Raw genomic sequence first — 16,451 nt, 5'->3', positions numbered from 1 at the left:
GCTATTGGAACACAAAAGCTGAACAAGATCTGGAGAGTGTTCTTGATGCTGCAATTGATGACCTTGCTATGTGGCAAGGTTTTGAAATTGTGTGCTTCCAAGATTTTATGAAGTTAGTGATTTCGGTGGCTACAAAAACCAGATAAGAAAAGGTGTTTTGCAATACCCTCTTGTCCCCTACGTTTACTTAATATAGAAATAAATAAGCTAGTAAGGGAACAATACTTGCATAAATCGGCAGAAGGATCTCGCAAAGTCAGTTTATTAAAAAGAAGGAGGAAAAGGTTACAAGTGAAGTTACGGAAAGAAGGGGAGGATACTATTTGGATAAAATTAAGAGAGGCTGCTTTTAAAGGGGAAATGAGACAGTTCAGGTCTCTTATAGGTGAGGGGTGTGGATCAAGAACAAGACCGCTTCCTATCCCCATTGAAGAACAAACATGGGTAGATTATGTCACAACCCTTTATGCAAATAATGGAGCGGCGGTTCCCCGTGTAGGTTCTACTGAAAGTGATCAACCTTTGGATCCCCTATCTGAAAATTATATTGAAACAGCCATAAAGGAAATGCGTTCATCTGGGGCAATGGGGCCGGATGAACTTCCAATTTCTGTTTTAAAGCAAAGCAGCAAAAAATGGAGCAAATTGTTATGTCCTGTGTTCAACATTTGTTTCTCTAGCGGAACGATTCTTCCCTCGTGGAAAGGGAGCATCTTAGTGCCCCTTTTTAAAAAGGGTGACTGTTTAGCTCCCCAAAATTATCGCCAAATTGCCCTTTTAGATGCAATTGGCAAAGTCTTTGCAAGATGCCTTTTGAAACAAATTAATGATTGGGTGGACCCAGCAAATATACTTCCCCTTGAACAGACGGGATTCCGAAAGAATCATGGTACCTTGGATAATGTGACTGCTCTGCAGGTAATAACGGACAAATATATCAGGGTAAGAGGTGGGGGAGTCTATGTTGCTTTCATAGACTTCTCCACGGCTTTCGATAAAGTTGACCGTCCTCTGTTGTGGAAGAAATTACTCACTTTGGGTATGCCAGCTAGGCTGTTAAATCTAGTTCAGGAACTCCACTCTGAGACCTGGTGTAGAGTACTGTTGGGTGGGGAGAGAGGCCTATCCCAAGCAATTCCCTCAGCCAATGGTCTTAAACAGGGTTGCTTATTAGCTCCCTTGTTGTTTTCTCTCTATGTTTGTGATCTCCCCCAGACCCTATCCTTGAGCGAAGGAATTGCCCCCACTTTAGGGGACAAACCGGTTGCATGCTTAATGTACGCAGATGACCTACTTCTTTTGGACCTTACCCCGAAGGGTCTTAATAGTCATCTGCATGCTTTGCATTTATTCGCCGAGTGCCACTATTTGAAGATCAATATGTCTAAAAGCAAGGTAATGTGCATTATAGGGAGGAAAAAAACGAATCGGGAAATTTCAGCTGGTTTTTAGGGAGTGAGAAATTGGAAATTGTAAAATCTTATGTTTTTCTGGGGAAAATAGTATGTGGTAACTTGAGTGACAAGGCTCACATAGATAGCAACATTAGGAAAGCCATGACTCAGGGAAATGGACTGAGTGCTCTTTATAAAGCCACCGGCAGAAGACATTTTGCCCATCAGCTGGAGGCCTTTCAAGCAAAAATTTCAGCTTCCCTGCTCTATGGCATTGAGCTAATAGATTTGAGACAATGGGATTTCCTAGATACTATTGAGGGTAGACTCTTGCGACATTTATCGTCGGTCAATAATGCCTGTACAGTTGAATCCCTCAGACTTGAATTGGGCATACGAAGCAGTTGGGTTCAAGGCCCTGGCAGGAGTAATACATTGGGTCTTTCACTTAGCCAAGGGCAAACCGGCTACTTTAAGATGTCTGATTAAAAAAGAATGATTGGGTCCTATGAAAGAACATTCTTTACTTATAAAGAATTTTAGAAGGGCTGTTACGTTACTAGAATTGGAGGAATCAACTCTTTTTTTATTATCTCCACATCAGATAAAGATGTCATTAAAACAGGCTACATGGGAGTTAAGTTTTAGGAGGGATAGAGATGTCCTCATTACAAAGAAAGGTGTTACTGAGGTTGTCAATTCTTACTTATTCAAACATATACAACCCTATGCATCCTGGACCCTCCCCCACGGCCTACGCCGTTTTTGGTTCCTCTTGAGACATGATCTTCTCCCTTTAAATAAATGATTAGCTTGATGGCATGGTTGTTCCGATAAATGTAATCTATGTGGCATTGACGGCTCAATTCAGGATATTACCCATATCCTTTTCATATGCCCTGCCCTAATGGTCCATCGTCGAAAGTGGGTGAGACCAATATGTTTAAAGTTAAGCATTTCTTCTGCTAAATCTCTACTCAATGCCATTTTCAACCTTCCCAATGAAATGTTCTGTTACAGAATTTTAACTTTTTTAAATGTTTCTTAGAATTATATGAATAGATAAGATTTTTACTTTTTAGTTTCTGTATAAATGGAATGTATTTTGAGGATTTTATGTTTTGTAATTTCTGTTGTCATTTATGTTTTGTTTATATGTGGACCTCAATCGAGTTCCAAATCATATTCAAATAAATTGAATTATTTGATTACATATAAGGACAAAATGTGTGCGCTCTTCACACTTCATGTTTGAATGGTATTAGTCATCCTTTTAGAAGGACAATAAAGAACAGAAGAGGGTATGCAGAAGGTTGAAGACTGAACAAATGACAAAAAAGACAATTCATGATGTAGAAAATACTTTATTTTAACTACTGAAATCTAGGATACCGTTTGCATTGGATATCCAGGAGATCCTTTGTGAGACCTTAACAATGAGCAACTCAGCGAGTGGACAAATAAGAACCCCCATTTCAGAAACAGGGAAATGTTTAATAACCAGTGAAGCACAATGTTGACCAAATAGTGACAGATCCACAGTAACAACAATTTATGCAGCACAAACACTGGAGTCCCCAACTGCTACAGAGAAAGGCACTAACAAGGAAAGTCAATAAGGTCTGAAGGTATAAAATGACTCCCAGGATCTGAGAAGTGGAGGAAGGATACCGTTTTCCCCCCAAAAATGCATGTTTTGCAATAAATACAAACACATTTTGGAATCTGGTCCACTGTGTATCCAGCAGGTTGCACTTGCTCTGGGCCATTTTTCGAAATCACCAATTGTATCTGCAAGCGCCAGATTCCAATTCATTGGGTGAAATGGAGATTCTTTAAAGAGGACATTAGCTAGAACACCCCAACTATGGACAGATAGTGTCAACCTAAACCATCGCCTAGACTGATTTATTTCCTTTGTAGTTTTGGTACAGAGCCACTCACACCAAGCCTGTATAAATGCATGAAAGGACACACGTAGACTTGCTCGCTTCAGATTTTGTAAACACAGCAGTATAAATTGGTAAACCACACGGGGGATGACCAGCAACAGAAATGCCAGCAGCAGTGCTGTACGTGGAGCTTTGTCTACCCCACTTCTTTTGGTAGGTACTATACATGTACACCTAATGGTCGAAGCACCTACTTCTTTACAATTCGATTTCTTCCCTTTGGAAAATATTTGTTGAGAACAAGCAGTGCATACTTTCTGCAACCATACAATGATTGGCTCACTTTAATCCAACACCTAGGAATGATCACCATTCCGTAAACGGATCAGCCTCCTGGTACGCCCCTTCAAGCAGCTGCGGCCTTTTTCAATCAGAAATACACCTGCTGATCTTCACAGCTCCAACAGACACAACAAACTGAGACAGAGCAATACTGCAGCTACTTCTCGATTAGTGTTCATATTTTCAAAGTACCACACTACAGAATAACTCAAGCACTTGTTATATTGTCCAATGTGAAATGTTGGAAAACGATATACTTTATTCAAGGGTCAAAGGTATAGTTAAAATTATTTACATTCGTTAGAAATAGTCTGTGCAATATTTAATTATTTTTTTCTTATGACATTGCTCATAAGTTAATTACTCATTTACAATAGGCATTAACAGTATTTTAGAATACAAAGGGTTTCCAGAGAAAAGAACATGATTGTGGGAAAGTGCAACAACCGCTTTTATGGCTGCTTAACGTGCATCCAGCAACTAATGGCGTGGGCTCAGAGAAGCTCTGGAACTGGCAGCACACTGGCAGCAGGGGCAGGTGCCAGCTCCTGCCCTGGAGACCTTTCCTTTAGAGCTGATAAAAGTAGCTCGATGCGCCATCAGCGCAGCACCGGTGCCTTACACAATGAGAGCATCTGTCACATAGGAAATAGATGGAGTGTATCCCTTTGTCACAAGCCACGAAACGGACACTCAGTTATATTTCTACACAGTAATAGTGGACGAGATCGATTCTTTGTTTTAGTTAGTTGCACTTTTTGCATACAGACGTACATATGCAGTCATTTTATCCAAGGACACACGGCACACAATGTGAAGGCCATCACAGGGCAAAAATGGAAAGATGTTTGATGGGGATCTGGGCGCTGGTAGAGGTCTTCGCTTCTGAAGGCAGATCTCCCAAGTGATCGATTTTGGCGGCCATTTCTTTATCACGTTTGTGATGTATACTCGAAGAAAAAGAGAATCTGTGCCAAGGGGAAGGACTGATACAAAAGAAGCCATAGAAAGGTAAGGACAATGGCTATTAAGGCATCACTCTTTGCACACAACCTACCTGCAGAAATATCTCATTAAGGTCAGAAGTCCAGCTGAGCTCGGGTGCATCTGCGCTTGTCCCGTTTAGAGAGACAAGCGCCTACTGGCATTATGGGCTAAACTACTGAGAAAATAGACAAATGCTTGTGCAACGATGGACCCAAAGCACATCTAGGTGTGCACCAAGATTAATCACAATACATACACAAAGCCTACACAAAAAGGAATGCTGCTCTTCTTACAAGGGTTTCATTACTTTGCTGAACCAGTGCTAATGTTACTTCGCAGGTTTTTTTGTTGTTTTATTTTAACTTTAGCATTTGATATGTTCTCTGCAACCAAGAAGAGTTACTACACTTCCTTGAGAGGGGTGCCTGCAGCAGCCAGCACAAACTGGAATAAGTGATTTTTTTTCCTGTGAACATTTCATTAATGAGGACACAAAGTTTTGGAGAGGCAGGGGTGAACAACCGTCTTAATCTCTCTACAACAATTGAGCTGTAGGGGGAAAATGCATCTCCCGACCCTCTACAATCCTCCATATGAAGAACGGTAAACTACATTATATTAAAAACTTCCGTGATTTTTATTTTTTAAATTAAAATGTTCATGTTATGTTTCTTGTTTTTAACCTTGGAAACCAGAGTGAAGTCAAAGAAACTGATGGCTAGCACTTATTAATGGAATCCAACAGTGGTTGATATTAGTAATTATAAAGTTCAGACCCGCTACTCCTTCCCCAAGGGAAGGCTAAAGGAAGCCACAGTCTGCTATGATATACCGGGGGCAGATGGGAGGAGACCATCAAGTTGCTATGCATTCCACGGCTGTAATTCTTCTCTGTGTATCGTCTCCATGCGCGTTTCTTCAACGGCCAACAGGTAGGTCTCCACCAAGATAGTTTTAGCTCCAGACATCCAGGGAGTAACGGCCCTTTGTCATTAGTTTCTTTACGTAATCCACAGCCTGAGCATGCTCCAGCTTTGCAAACTCTGCCACAATTTCATAAAAGGTGTTCTGCACATCTCGGGCCATGTACCGGGCATCGCTAAAAGCAGAGAGAAGAATCAGGAAAAACAATGAGTGAGGAAATAATGTGCGGGTGTGCCATTCACCAGTTCATTTACATGTTTATTGCAAGGGCTGTGCACGCCCACAATACTACCAAGCCTTGCATACAATCTTTTATGTCACAACGCACCCCTGACCTGATTACTATATCGGCTGCTGCGTTGTCAGACTAGGCATACACATAGAAAAGCATCTAGAATAATCGTTCATCCCAAAAACGTACATCCCAGAGTCCTCCCTCTATTTACACATCTTAAAAGCAATGTGTCAGACAATATTTGAGGATAAATTTGTCTTTCAGTTTCACTTTAGGGAGCAGCGGGATGTTTCACTCTACAGTTATTTTGAGAGGCGGTCTTGCCAAGAGAGCGCATCTTAATTATTGAAACTTGAAGGAAGACTACAGAGCAAAGCATTTGGAAATTTCCAACATCTGGGGTTAACTCAAAATATAAAATAAATCTGCTTCAGGGACCACAGAATATTCACTCTATCAATTATTTCAAAAAGCATCATGTGTTAATTCATAATATACATGAACCGATACATAAAAGTCCAAACTTTTTACAGCTAGAACACAATTTATACCTGAAGTTTAAAGTGAACATTTGAGGGGTGCATTATCACCTCCAGCTTCAAATGTACTTACAACTTCACAATCGGCCTAAAAAACGTTTTGCTTAGTATGGGCATACACAGTACATGCAACAATACAAACCATAGTCTCATCTTTTCAGATACAATGGTACTTCGTTTGTTTCTACCCACAAAAGATTATTCATAGAAAAACAGACTGCTTTGTCCCTTTAAGATTTAAACAAATAATTCAGAGCATCCCCACCCTCCTTTGATCCCTCAGAACGTTATTTTTTTTATTGAACTCCAGTGTAATCATTTCTTGAGGTGTACTTTATCTCAATCTAAAATTACTCAGAAACTAATTGCAATTGAACAGTGTTCATTTCAATTTACTGACGTATATAATTGCAATGTAAATGGGAATTGAATTATTCTTATTCAAAGCCATTTTAGCACAGAAGGAAAGGAAACAGTAGGAAAGCTAACATGAAGTCTCCTTATTATGGCCCGCTTCTTGAGTTTTTCGATGCTGAGGACCCCAAGAGAAAGATGATTTATGATGGAATCACAAATATTCATATTCTTTAACACACTCAATTTCACCTCTACTTATGATTCATGATAGGGCATTCTTTCCATTCTTGAATATCATTATTTTGTCCTTGGTAGATTAATGAATATGCTACTTACCAGTGATTTAGTTGCTTCTATACAGAGTAGAAAAAGACCCTGCAATCAAATAGCGGCAGTTTGCATCAATGCATGGTCATGAGAGTAGTCTAAAAGACCAAACTGATGTGCTCACCGCTTTGGTAGAAATTATTTTTAGTGTAAAGAACATGCTCCATTTTAAGTTGTATCTTTTAAAGAATCTGACTTGTCTATATATTTAAACCTGCTATGGGACAGGGGTGTCCTCCTGTAAAGTCATAAAATATTTAGGGGAATTTCAAGCTCTGCCAATTTTATCAATAATCGTCTGAAAGATAGCTCTTAAGTGTGCCCAGAGCAGGGCCCTGCTGGACCAAAGAAAGGAGGAAAATAGGAGCTCAGAAAGAGGGGCAGAGGGATTCCACAACCTTTTCTGTGCACCATGCAACAAATATGTGCCATTTACAGGCGTATACCATCTTAGTGGAGAGACGCCTGGCTGCCAAGATAACATTACAGACTTCGGGAGGAAGGTCAAAAGCTCTCAACTGCTGCCGCTCAATCTCCATGCAAGGAGGTGGAGGCTGGTCAGGTTCGGTTGGAAGACCGTCCCCTGCTGCTGCGACAGAAGATCCTCCCAAAGAGGCAGTCGGATCAGATGATCGATGGCCATGTGCAGAAGCTCGGGATACCAGACTCTTCGTGACCAATCCAGAGCCACAGGAATGACTTGGGCCCGGTCGCGCATGATCTTCTTCAGCACTCTGGGCAGAAGTGGTATAGGCGGAAACGCGTATAGAAGACCACAACTCCACTTGCGACGAAAAGTGTCGCAGAGCGAGTGCCGCCTCGGAAATTCCAATGTGCATAACTGCTGACATCGCACGTTCTCTTCCGTGGCGGATACATTTAACCAAAGCTCTCTCCACTGCTGAAAGAGACCTTACACCACCTCCGAGTGAAGATGCCATTCGTGATCCATCATGCACCTGCGGCTGAGTTCGTCCACCCAGGCGTTCAGTAAACCTGCCAGTTGTTGAACCACCAGGGATATGCCCTGATGTTCCAGCCATGTTCACAGGCGAAGAGCCTCTTGACAGAGGGTCCATGACCCCACCCCGCCCTGTTTGTGGCAGTACCACATGGAGGTGGTGTTGCCCGTGAACACCTGCACTACTCTTCCCCAGACAGAGGGAAGGAATGCTCTGAGTGCAAGACAAATCGCCTGGAGCTCCAGGAGGTAGATGTGGAGCTCGGACTACGCTGGAGACAAGAGGCCTCTGATCTCCGCCTCCCCCATGTGGCCGCCCCATCCCAGAAGCGATGCATCTGTCACCACTGTGAAATCTGGTTGGGGAAGTGAGACGGATCTGCTGTTGACCTAATCCTGGTTCGTTAGCCACCAATTCAATTGGCGTGCAGTGCCCTCCGAGATCTGGATGCAATCGGAAAGATTCCCCTGATGCTGTGCCCACTGGAACTTCAGGTCCCACTGCAGAGACCGCATAAATCACCTGGCATGATCCATCAGCAGGATGCAGGAGGCATGAGGCCCAGCAGCCTCAAAGTAAGTCGCACTGAAATCAAGGATAGAGGCTGAAACATCGGTATTATAGCCGGAATAGCATCTGAGAGGGAGTCAGGTGTGACTTTGGCACGTTGTCAGTGCATCCCAGTCAGTGCAAGAGGTTCCCCATAGTCTGGAGGTGGGAGACAATAGCCTGGGGTGAGCCCGACTACAACAGCCAATCTTCGAGATAAGGGAAGACTGGCCGCAGATGAGCTACATCCACCATCATCACCTAGGAGAACGAGGGGCGCTGGTAAGGTCAAAAGGAAGCACAGTAAACTTACAGTGGCCCACCATGAACCGCAGGTAGTGCCTATGAGCAGGCTGGACGGGAGTGTGGAAGTATGCATCCTGCAAGTCCTTTGCTACCATCCAGTCTCCGTGTGCAGGGCAAACAGGACTTGAGCGAGCTTGAGCGCTTTGAACTTTTCCTTTTTGAGGAAGAAACTGGGGGGTGCAGATCTAGAATAGGACGCAGGCCTCAGTCTTTCTTGGGCACCAGAAAGTAGCTGGAATAATCACAACTTATTTCTGGCATTGGCACCCTTCCCATGTCTCCCTTGGCCAAGACAGCTGTCACTTCCTGATGGAGCAAGGAGAGGTTTGTTTCGTCAGCCTGTCGCAAGCGGGTGGCATGGTTGGAGGGGTAGTCACAAAGGGTAGGGAGTAGCCCCTTTGGATAATCTTAAGAACCCAGCCGTCTGATTTTATAAACCTTTAGTGGGGTAGATGATGGCGTATACTGCCTCCTACTGGGTTCCCATGATGGTAAGAGGGCAAACTAAAGGATTTGGAGCTTGCAGCTGCTGGAGTGGTGGACTAGCCTGACCGCTGGCTGCACAATCCACGCGGTCTGTAGGTACCATGTCCTGGGCCACGTAGAAACTGGAAAGTTTGCTGGGCTGGTAAAGACACAGCTGGACGCCCCTTACGTGGCCAATAAAGGAACAAAAGGCAGACTGAGGTTGGCGAGGGGCTATGGAAAGGCCAAAGGACCTGGCCATAGCTCTGCTACCCTTGAAGTGCTCCAGTGCAGAGTCTCCCTAATCTCTGAAGAGATGGGAGCCATCAAAGAGCATGCCCATAAGCAACGCTTGAACATCCCTGAAAAATCCAGTTGTTCTCAGCTAGGCGTGGCACGGTGAGACCACCGACGTAGAAAACCGCTCTGCTTAGCGAGTTGATCATGGCCTGGCCATATCGAATTGTGAACTTTGCTGCATCTTTCCTGTCAGACATAGGTTGGGAGAGTATGGCTCAGGGACCATGGGCAGCATGTACGCAACCGAATCCCACAGGGCATAGGAGTAATGGGCCAAAAGGTATGTGGTGTTCAAAGACCGCTGTGTCAGGCTGGTGGAAGAAAACGTTTCCTTTCCTTAGGTGTCCAGCCTCTTAGATTCCCTATCCGGCCGAGTTTAGTGAATGCACCAGGTTTTACAAGAGAGGTGAAGGCTTGGAGTACAAAGCTCTCCATGGTAGGGTTTTGCGTGAAGAAGTTGGGGTCACCTGCGGTGGGGTGGTGGGCAATTATCCTGTTCACAGGAGCCCCTGTGCAGGGTTTGGACTAAGTCCCCAGCAGGAAGTCCAGGCTGCTGGCATCTGCCAATTCGTCACACCAGTCCAAGTTGGTGTCTAGGGGCTGATATTCTTCAGGGTCTATCAACCTCTCCTATTACTCCCCGAGTCCCAGCTCATAAGATTAGGGCTTGGGCTCGGCCTGGAAGGCATGGCTCCAGTCAGTATTGAACGACGCCCCTCTGGATCCCTGACGGAGTTGGGGGTGAGAATGAAGATGGTATCGCCGGAGGGCACAGGCTGCGCTAGGAACATCATCTCGGACCGGCATTGTGGTAGGTCAAGATGATTCGATCGGTGCCAGTACGGATCCATCTGTGGGTCCAAGCAGCCCAGCTAGAGCTGGGGAAGGAACCGCTGGCAGGGACCCAGGAAGCGGAGGCATGCCGGCAGGCCCCCCTAATAGGAAGTGAATGGCCTCATAGAACGCGCAAAGTTGGGCGAGGGATGCCCTGGCTCCTAGAACCTCGGAGAGGTGAAGGCACAGGCTCAACCGTGGAGACAGGCCTCGAAATATAACACTCCCTCATCTTGTTAGATGACTTTGATTGATGGGGCGTAGTTGTAGACCTCTGACTTGTTACTCTTCTTGCGCTTGTGGGTCTCACCTGAAGACTACTTGGACTGCAACAAGGATCCTGGGCTCTGCCACTGATCTCATGACCTGCCTCTCAACCAGGATGGAGACCGTCAAGGTGTCGCAAGTCGGATGGCAAGGGGCTCAAGGGAGCGCTACCTCAAGGACTTGGTCTGCATAGCGCAGCAGTCGATGCATGTCTTCGCGTCTTGGTTGCACTTGAGGCACCAGAAGCAAACATTCACCAGAAGCAAACAGTCACCGACATCTGCTGGTGATAGGCGCCATATGGCTTGAAGCCGGCCTTCCTAGTTGACATCCTGCCACACCAGGAGAAAATGTTGGAAAGACATAGACAACAAGTCAAAAAAGGTCAGTCGAAAATTTAAGGGGGGCAGCTCTCTCTGGATCTGCGCTGGCTGGTGCTAAAAGAAGAGAACTGACATCAATACGCTGTAGTGGTGCCTTTATAGGTACTGCATGTCACTTCCTTTGCGGCAGACACCAAGCAGAGAAGAATGACAGCACCTACTGGCGTGTAGGAGTACTGCTCATGAAAAATCTTCAGGTCCAATCTGACACCTGGGGATAATTGTAAGGTAAGGAATCTGTAGCTATAAGTCTATATCAGATAATGCTCCATTACTTATCGATGCCTGTACCACCAGGCTTTCTCATGTAGGATGCTTGGTGAATTATTATTATTTTTTTATCAATGGGATAGAGTCTATGTTGCATGACCACAGGTCGACTGACTGGAGGGCCAAGAATGGCTCAGACCAAGTGCTATGAGAGTGTGTTAGGGCTACGCTGAATAGCAATAGAGACTTAATATAGGTTGGACCTGGTTGAAGGATCTTAGGTAATAAATTTGCCTTAGGGTCAACATTAGGCAACTATAAGTGTAGAACTAGAGCTGTCCTTTCGACTACAGATACAAAATAGCCACTTTCCTCTTTTAAGTGTCTACCTCGGTCTCTCAAGAAGTATCTAGCCCACTAGCATTCTGTAAATATAGATGAAGGCCATCCTAAGAGTGATGGAGGGGGGAGCAGACTGTCAGTCTCATCATCAGCAGTGTCATGGGAAACATTTTGTATACCCTGAACTGTGCCACAGTCTGATCTGACAAAGGATTCTAGCCTCTGATAGCACATGGCGTTGAGACAGAGGCCAAGGATTACAGTTGTCTAGTTGCACAATGACTGCTTGTGTTTTAATAATTCTGTAGTGTAACACAGGCCTTGAGTGAGCTGACGTTTGTTCTGGGTCAAAGAACTAAGTCTGGGGCTGGTGCCGTTGGAGTTTGTGTTGACAAATGACTGGGACTGCCATGTACCCAAGAGCCAGGATTAAAGCCTGGACCACTGGGGGAGTAATCAGTGGCGAAGGTCAAGTGGTGCTCTGTGGGGCACGTAGGTATGCCAGAGGGAATTGGGAGTGCTTGAAAGAACTGCAGCAGGGTCTACCTTGAAGGCTGCCATTTGCTGTGTCAATGACAGCCAAGGGAATCCAGGGTACAATGACAACATTTCCAGGACCAGGTTCGAATCAAGATGGTTGTAGGGTATGATCTTTTGACTGACGCAACTGTGTGTTTTCCTCTGATTTTGAGAGGTAGGATAGTGTTGATTTTCGGTTTAGCTGTCTTGCGCCTGTTACCCAGAAAACTTCAAACAGGAACAGGACTTTGTGCATAACCAGTCTCTTAAACGAGAGCTCAAGCAGCCCACCACTTGAAGCACAAACAGAATTTCTACTGAAACCTCTTCTAATAATCAGCAACCTATAGTTTAGCGTCCCGCTGACAGATCGCCTTCGGGTGCACGAAGGCACATTTATTTGCATAACTTCAATGGGTGACTGGGGCCCAAGCAGCAGAAACATATGTTAGCAGGTCCAATTAACTTGAATCCTGACTTTTTTCGGGGGAGATATCTTCTCTGGCACACAGCAGAAAAACATATTAAGTAATCGTAAAACGGACAAAGTTTGGAGCGAAGCTCAGGATTCGTGTGAAAGGGTCAGAGCTCAGGTGTGGCACTCATGCAACTCCATTCCATCACTTACGGGAGAGCATAGAGTTACCATGAAGCCACACGGTGCCACCTGCAGGCATGCACAAGCATTGCTGAAGAATTCTTGAAATAAGTTTAGGCCTGGGTATATTCTAAAGGTGAGAAACCTATTAGGATCAGAACTAGGAGATTGCGAAAAGTCAGTGTGTTGGTGGGAACCTAACAGTGTGAACTCTCCTCACCAACCCGCCTGCTACCCACCATCCAAACCAGTACAATTAACCTTATTCACCATCCACAGAATTACCACCCTACCCAATGTTTTCATGCTTAAGATTTGACTAGTATTGCTGTCAGTACTGGCTACCAAAAATACCTAACTGTGGTTACTAGACCATCTCACCGGTTTGTTCTAACTAGACTAAGACTAGGTATTGTGCACCATCTGGTGGCATTTCCCTGTATAAAAAAATACCCCTCTGCTCCATGCCCCTGTGATGGGGTCACGAAACAGAGCACTACGCACTTTTAACTCATCTGTGATCTATACCTGCATTATCGCATTGCCTATCTTAAACCCTTGTTAAAAAAAATGCTGTTTTAACTGTAAAATCTGCCATGAGTTTGCTATTTTCGTTAGAAGAGCCAGATATATGCTTCTTTATATCCTGAAATCAATGGCTGCTAGAAAAAACATGGTTTTCTAGCATTTATCGCTGAATGCTGCTATATTATTCTACGTACTGTATCTGCTTTCTTTTTTGATGACTGTTCTTATCTCGTTCTACTCCTTTTTAGGTCGAGCTGACGTTAGCATTCATGCGAAGCATGAATGCTGTCAGCTCGACAACTAATGTGATCCGTTTTTAGGAGAGTGGACACCAAAGTGTTACGAGCGTTTTCAGTGCCGGATTTCACCTCGGGAGCGCGCAGCATTGTCTGCAGTGGCAGTGTCAGTTTCGCTTTTTTATTACTTTCGTTTTTCCCGAGGCTGGCTGAGGCTGGCTTGGAATGAACAGGCTTGCCCCCGCGCATGCGCAGAGTAACTCACAGCCCTTGTTTATATTTGTTTTAGTTCCGTGATGCTCCGATCTTTGCCCCTTCCGAGTGGAGCTTCCGAGTGGAGCTTCCGAGTGGAGCTTCCGAGTGGAGCTTCCGAGTGGAGCTTCAGAGTGGAGCTTCAGAGTGCAGAGTGGAGCTTCAGAGTGCAGAGTGGAGCTTCAGAGTGGAGCTTCAGAGTGGAGCTTCAGAGTGCAGAGTGGAGCTTCAGAGTGGAGCTTCAGAGTGGAGCTTCAGAGTGGAGCTTCAGAGTGGAGCTTCAGAGTGGAGCTTCAGAGTGGAGCTTCAGAGTGGAGCTTCAGAGTGGAGCTTCAGAGTGGAGCTTCAGAGTGGAGCTTCAGAGTGCAGAGTGGAGCTTCAGAGTGCAGAGTGGAGCTTCAGAGTGCAGAGTGGAGCTTCAGAGTGGAGCTTCAGAGTGGAGCTTCAGAGTGGAGCTTCAGAGTGCAGAGTGGAGCTTCAGAGTGCAGAGTGGAGCTTCAGAGTGGAGCTTCAGAGTGGAGCTTCAGAGTGGAGCTTCAGAGTGGAGCTTCAGAGTGGAGCTTCAGAGTGCAGAGTGGAGCTTCAGAGTGCAGAGTGGAGCTTCAGAGTGGAGCTTCAGAGTGGAGCTTCAGAGTGGAGCTTCAGAGTGGAGCTTCAGAGTGGAGCTTCAGAGTGGAGCTTCAGAGTGGAGCTTCAGAGTGCAGAGTGGAGCTTCAGAGTGGAGCTTCAGAGTGGAGCTTCAGAGTGGAGCTTCAGAGTGGAGCTTCAGAGTGCAGAGTGGAGCTTCAGAGTGGAGCTTCAGAGTGCAGAGTGGAGCTTCAGAGTGGAGCTTCAGAGTGCAGAGTGGAGCTTCAGAGTGGAGCTTCGGAGTGCAGAGTGGAGCTTCAGAGTGGAGCTTCAGAGTGGAGCTTCAGAGTGGAGCTTCAGAGTGGAGCTTCAGAGTGGAGCTTCAGAGTGGAGCTTCAGAGTGGAGCTTCAGAGTGCAGAGTGGAGCTTCAGAGTGGAGCTTCAGAGTGGAGCTTCAGAGTGGAGCTTCAGAGTGGAGCTTCAGAGTGGAGCTTCAGAGTGGAGCTTCAGAGTGCAGAGTGGAGCTTCAGAGTGGAGCTTCAGAGTGCAGAGTGGAGCTTCAGAGTGGAGCTTCAGAGTGCAGAGTGGAGCTTCAGAGTGGAGCTTCAGAGTGCAGAGTGGAGCTTCAGAGTGGAGCTTCAGAGTGCAGAGTGGAGCTTCAGAGTGGAGCTTCAGAGTGGAGCTTCAGAGTGGAGCTTCAGAGTGGAGCTTCAGAGTGGAGCTTCGGAGTGCAGAGTGGAGCTTCAGAGTGGAGCTTCAGAGTGGAGCTTCAGAGTGGAGCTTCAGAGTGGAGCTTCAGAGTGGAGCTTCAGAGTGGAGCTTCGGAGTGCAGAGTGCAGATTCGGAGTGGAGCTTCAGAGTGGAGTGGAGCTTCAGAGTGGAGCTTCAGAGTGGAGCTTCAGAGTGGAGAGTGGAGATTCAGAGTGGAGAGTGGAGCTTCAGAGTGGAGCTTCAGAGTGGAGCTTCAGAGTGGAGCTTCAGAGTGGAGCTTCAGAGTGGAGCTTCAGAGTGGAGCTTCAGAGTGGAGCTTCAGAGTGGAGCTTCAGAGTGGAGCTTCAGAGTGGAGCTTCAGAGTGGAGCTTCAGAGTGGAGCTTCAGAGTGGAGCTTCAGAGTGCAGATTCAGAGTGCAGATTCAGAGTGCAGATTCGGAGTGCAGCTTCGGAGTGGAGCTGAGCTTCAGAGTGGAGCTTCAGAGTGCAGAGTGGAGCTTCAGAGTGGAGCTTCAGAGTGCAGAGTGGAGCTTCAGAGTGGAGCTTCAGAGTGCAGAGTGGAGCTTCAGAGTGGAGCTTCAGAGTGCAGAGTGGAGCTTCAGAGTGGAGCTTCAGAGTGCAGAGTGGAGCTTCAGAGTGCAGAGTGGAGCTTCAGAGTGGAGCTTCAGAGTGGAGCTTCAGAGTGGAGCTTCAGAGTGGAGCTTCAGAGTGGAGCTTCAGAGTGGAGCTTCAGAGTGGAGCTTCAGAGTGGAGCTTCAGAGTGGAGCTTCAGAGTGGAGCTTCAGAGTGGAGCTTCAGAGTGGAGCTTCGGAGTGGAGCTTCGGAGTGGAGCTTCAGAGTGGAGTGGAGCTTCAGAGTGGAGCTTCAGAGTGCAGAGTGGAGCTTCAGAGTGGAGCTTCAGAGTGCAGAGTGGAGCTTCAGAGTGGAGCTTCAGAGTGCAGAGTGGAGCTTCAGAGTGGAGCTTCAGAGTGGAGCTTCAGAGTGGAGCTTCAGAGTGGAGCTTCAGAGTGGAGCTTCAGAGTGCAGAGTGGAGCTTCAGAGTGGAGCTTCAGAGTGGAGCTTCAGAGTGGAGCTTCAGAGTGGAGCTTCAGAGTGGAGCTTCAGAGTGGAGCTTCAGAGTGCAGAGTGGAGCTTCAGAGTGGAGCTTCAGAGTGCAGAGTGGAGCTTCAGAGTGGAGCTTCAGAGTGCAGAGTGGAGCTTCAGAGTGGAGCTTCAGAGTGCAGAGTGGAGCTTCAGAGTGGAGCTTCAGAGTGGAGCTTCAGAGTGGAGCTTCAGAGTGCAGAGTGGAGCTTCAGAGTGGAGCTTCAGAGTGGAGCTTCAGAGTGGAGCTTCAGAGTGGAGCTTCAGAGTGGAGCTTCAGAGTGGAGCTTCAGAGTGGAGCTTCGGAGTGCAGAGTGCAGATTCGGAGTGGAGCTTCAGAGTGGA

General features: G+C 46.2%; 1 protein-coding gene across 3 annotated transcripts in view; it reads right to left on the bottom strand.

Annotated features, from left to right (window-relative positions):
* Positions 1 to 2,742: 2,742 nt before the first annotated feature.
* The window catches only part of POR (cytochrome p450 oxidoreductase), a 479,949-nt gene continuing 466,240 nt past the window's right edge, over positions 2,743 to 16,451 (bottom strand). For all 3 annotated transcript variants that reach the window (XM_078679631.1, XM_078679630.1, XM_078679632.1), the window contains one exon: positions 2,743 to 5,714. In XM_078679631.1, coding sequence (XP_078535757.1) covers positions 5,570 to 5,714 — 145 coding nt within the window. In that variant the 3' untranslated portion in view covers positions 2,743 to 5,569. The remainder of the gene's footprint in view (positions 5,715 to 16,451) is intronic.

Source organism: Lissotriton helveticus, chromosome 3_1 (genome assembly GCF_964261635.1).
Source record: "Lissotriton helveticus chromosome 3_1, aLisHel1.1, whole genome shotgun sequence".
Classification (NCBI taxonomy): Eukaryota; Metazoa; Chordata; class Amphibia; order Caudata; family Salamandridae; genus Lissotriton; species Lissotriton helveticus.
The sequence above is the reverse complement of the archived record's forward strand: the minus strand, read 5'-3'. Positions and strand labels throughout refer to the sequence as shown.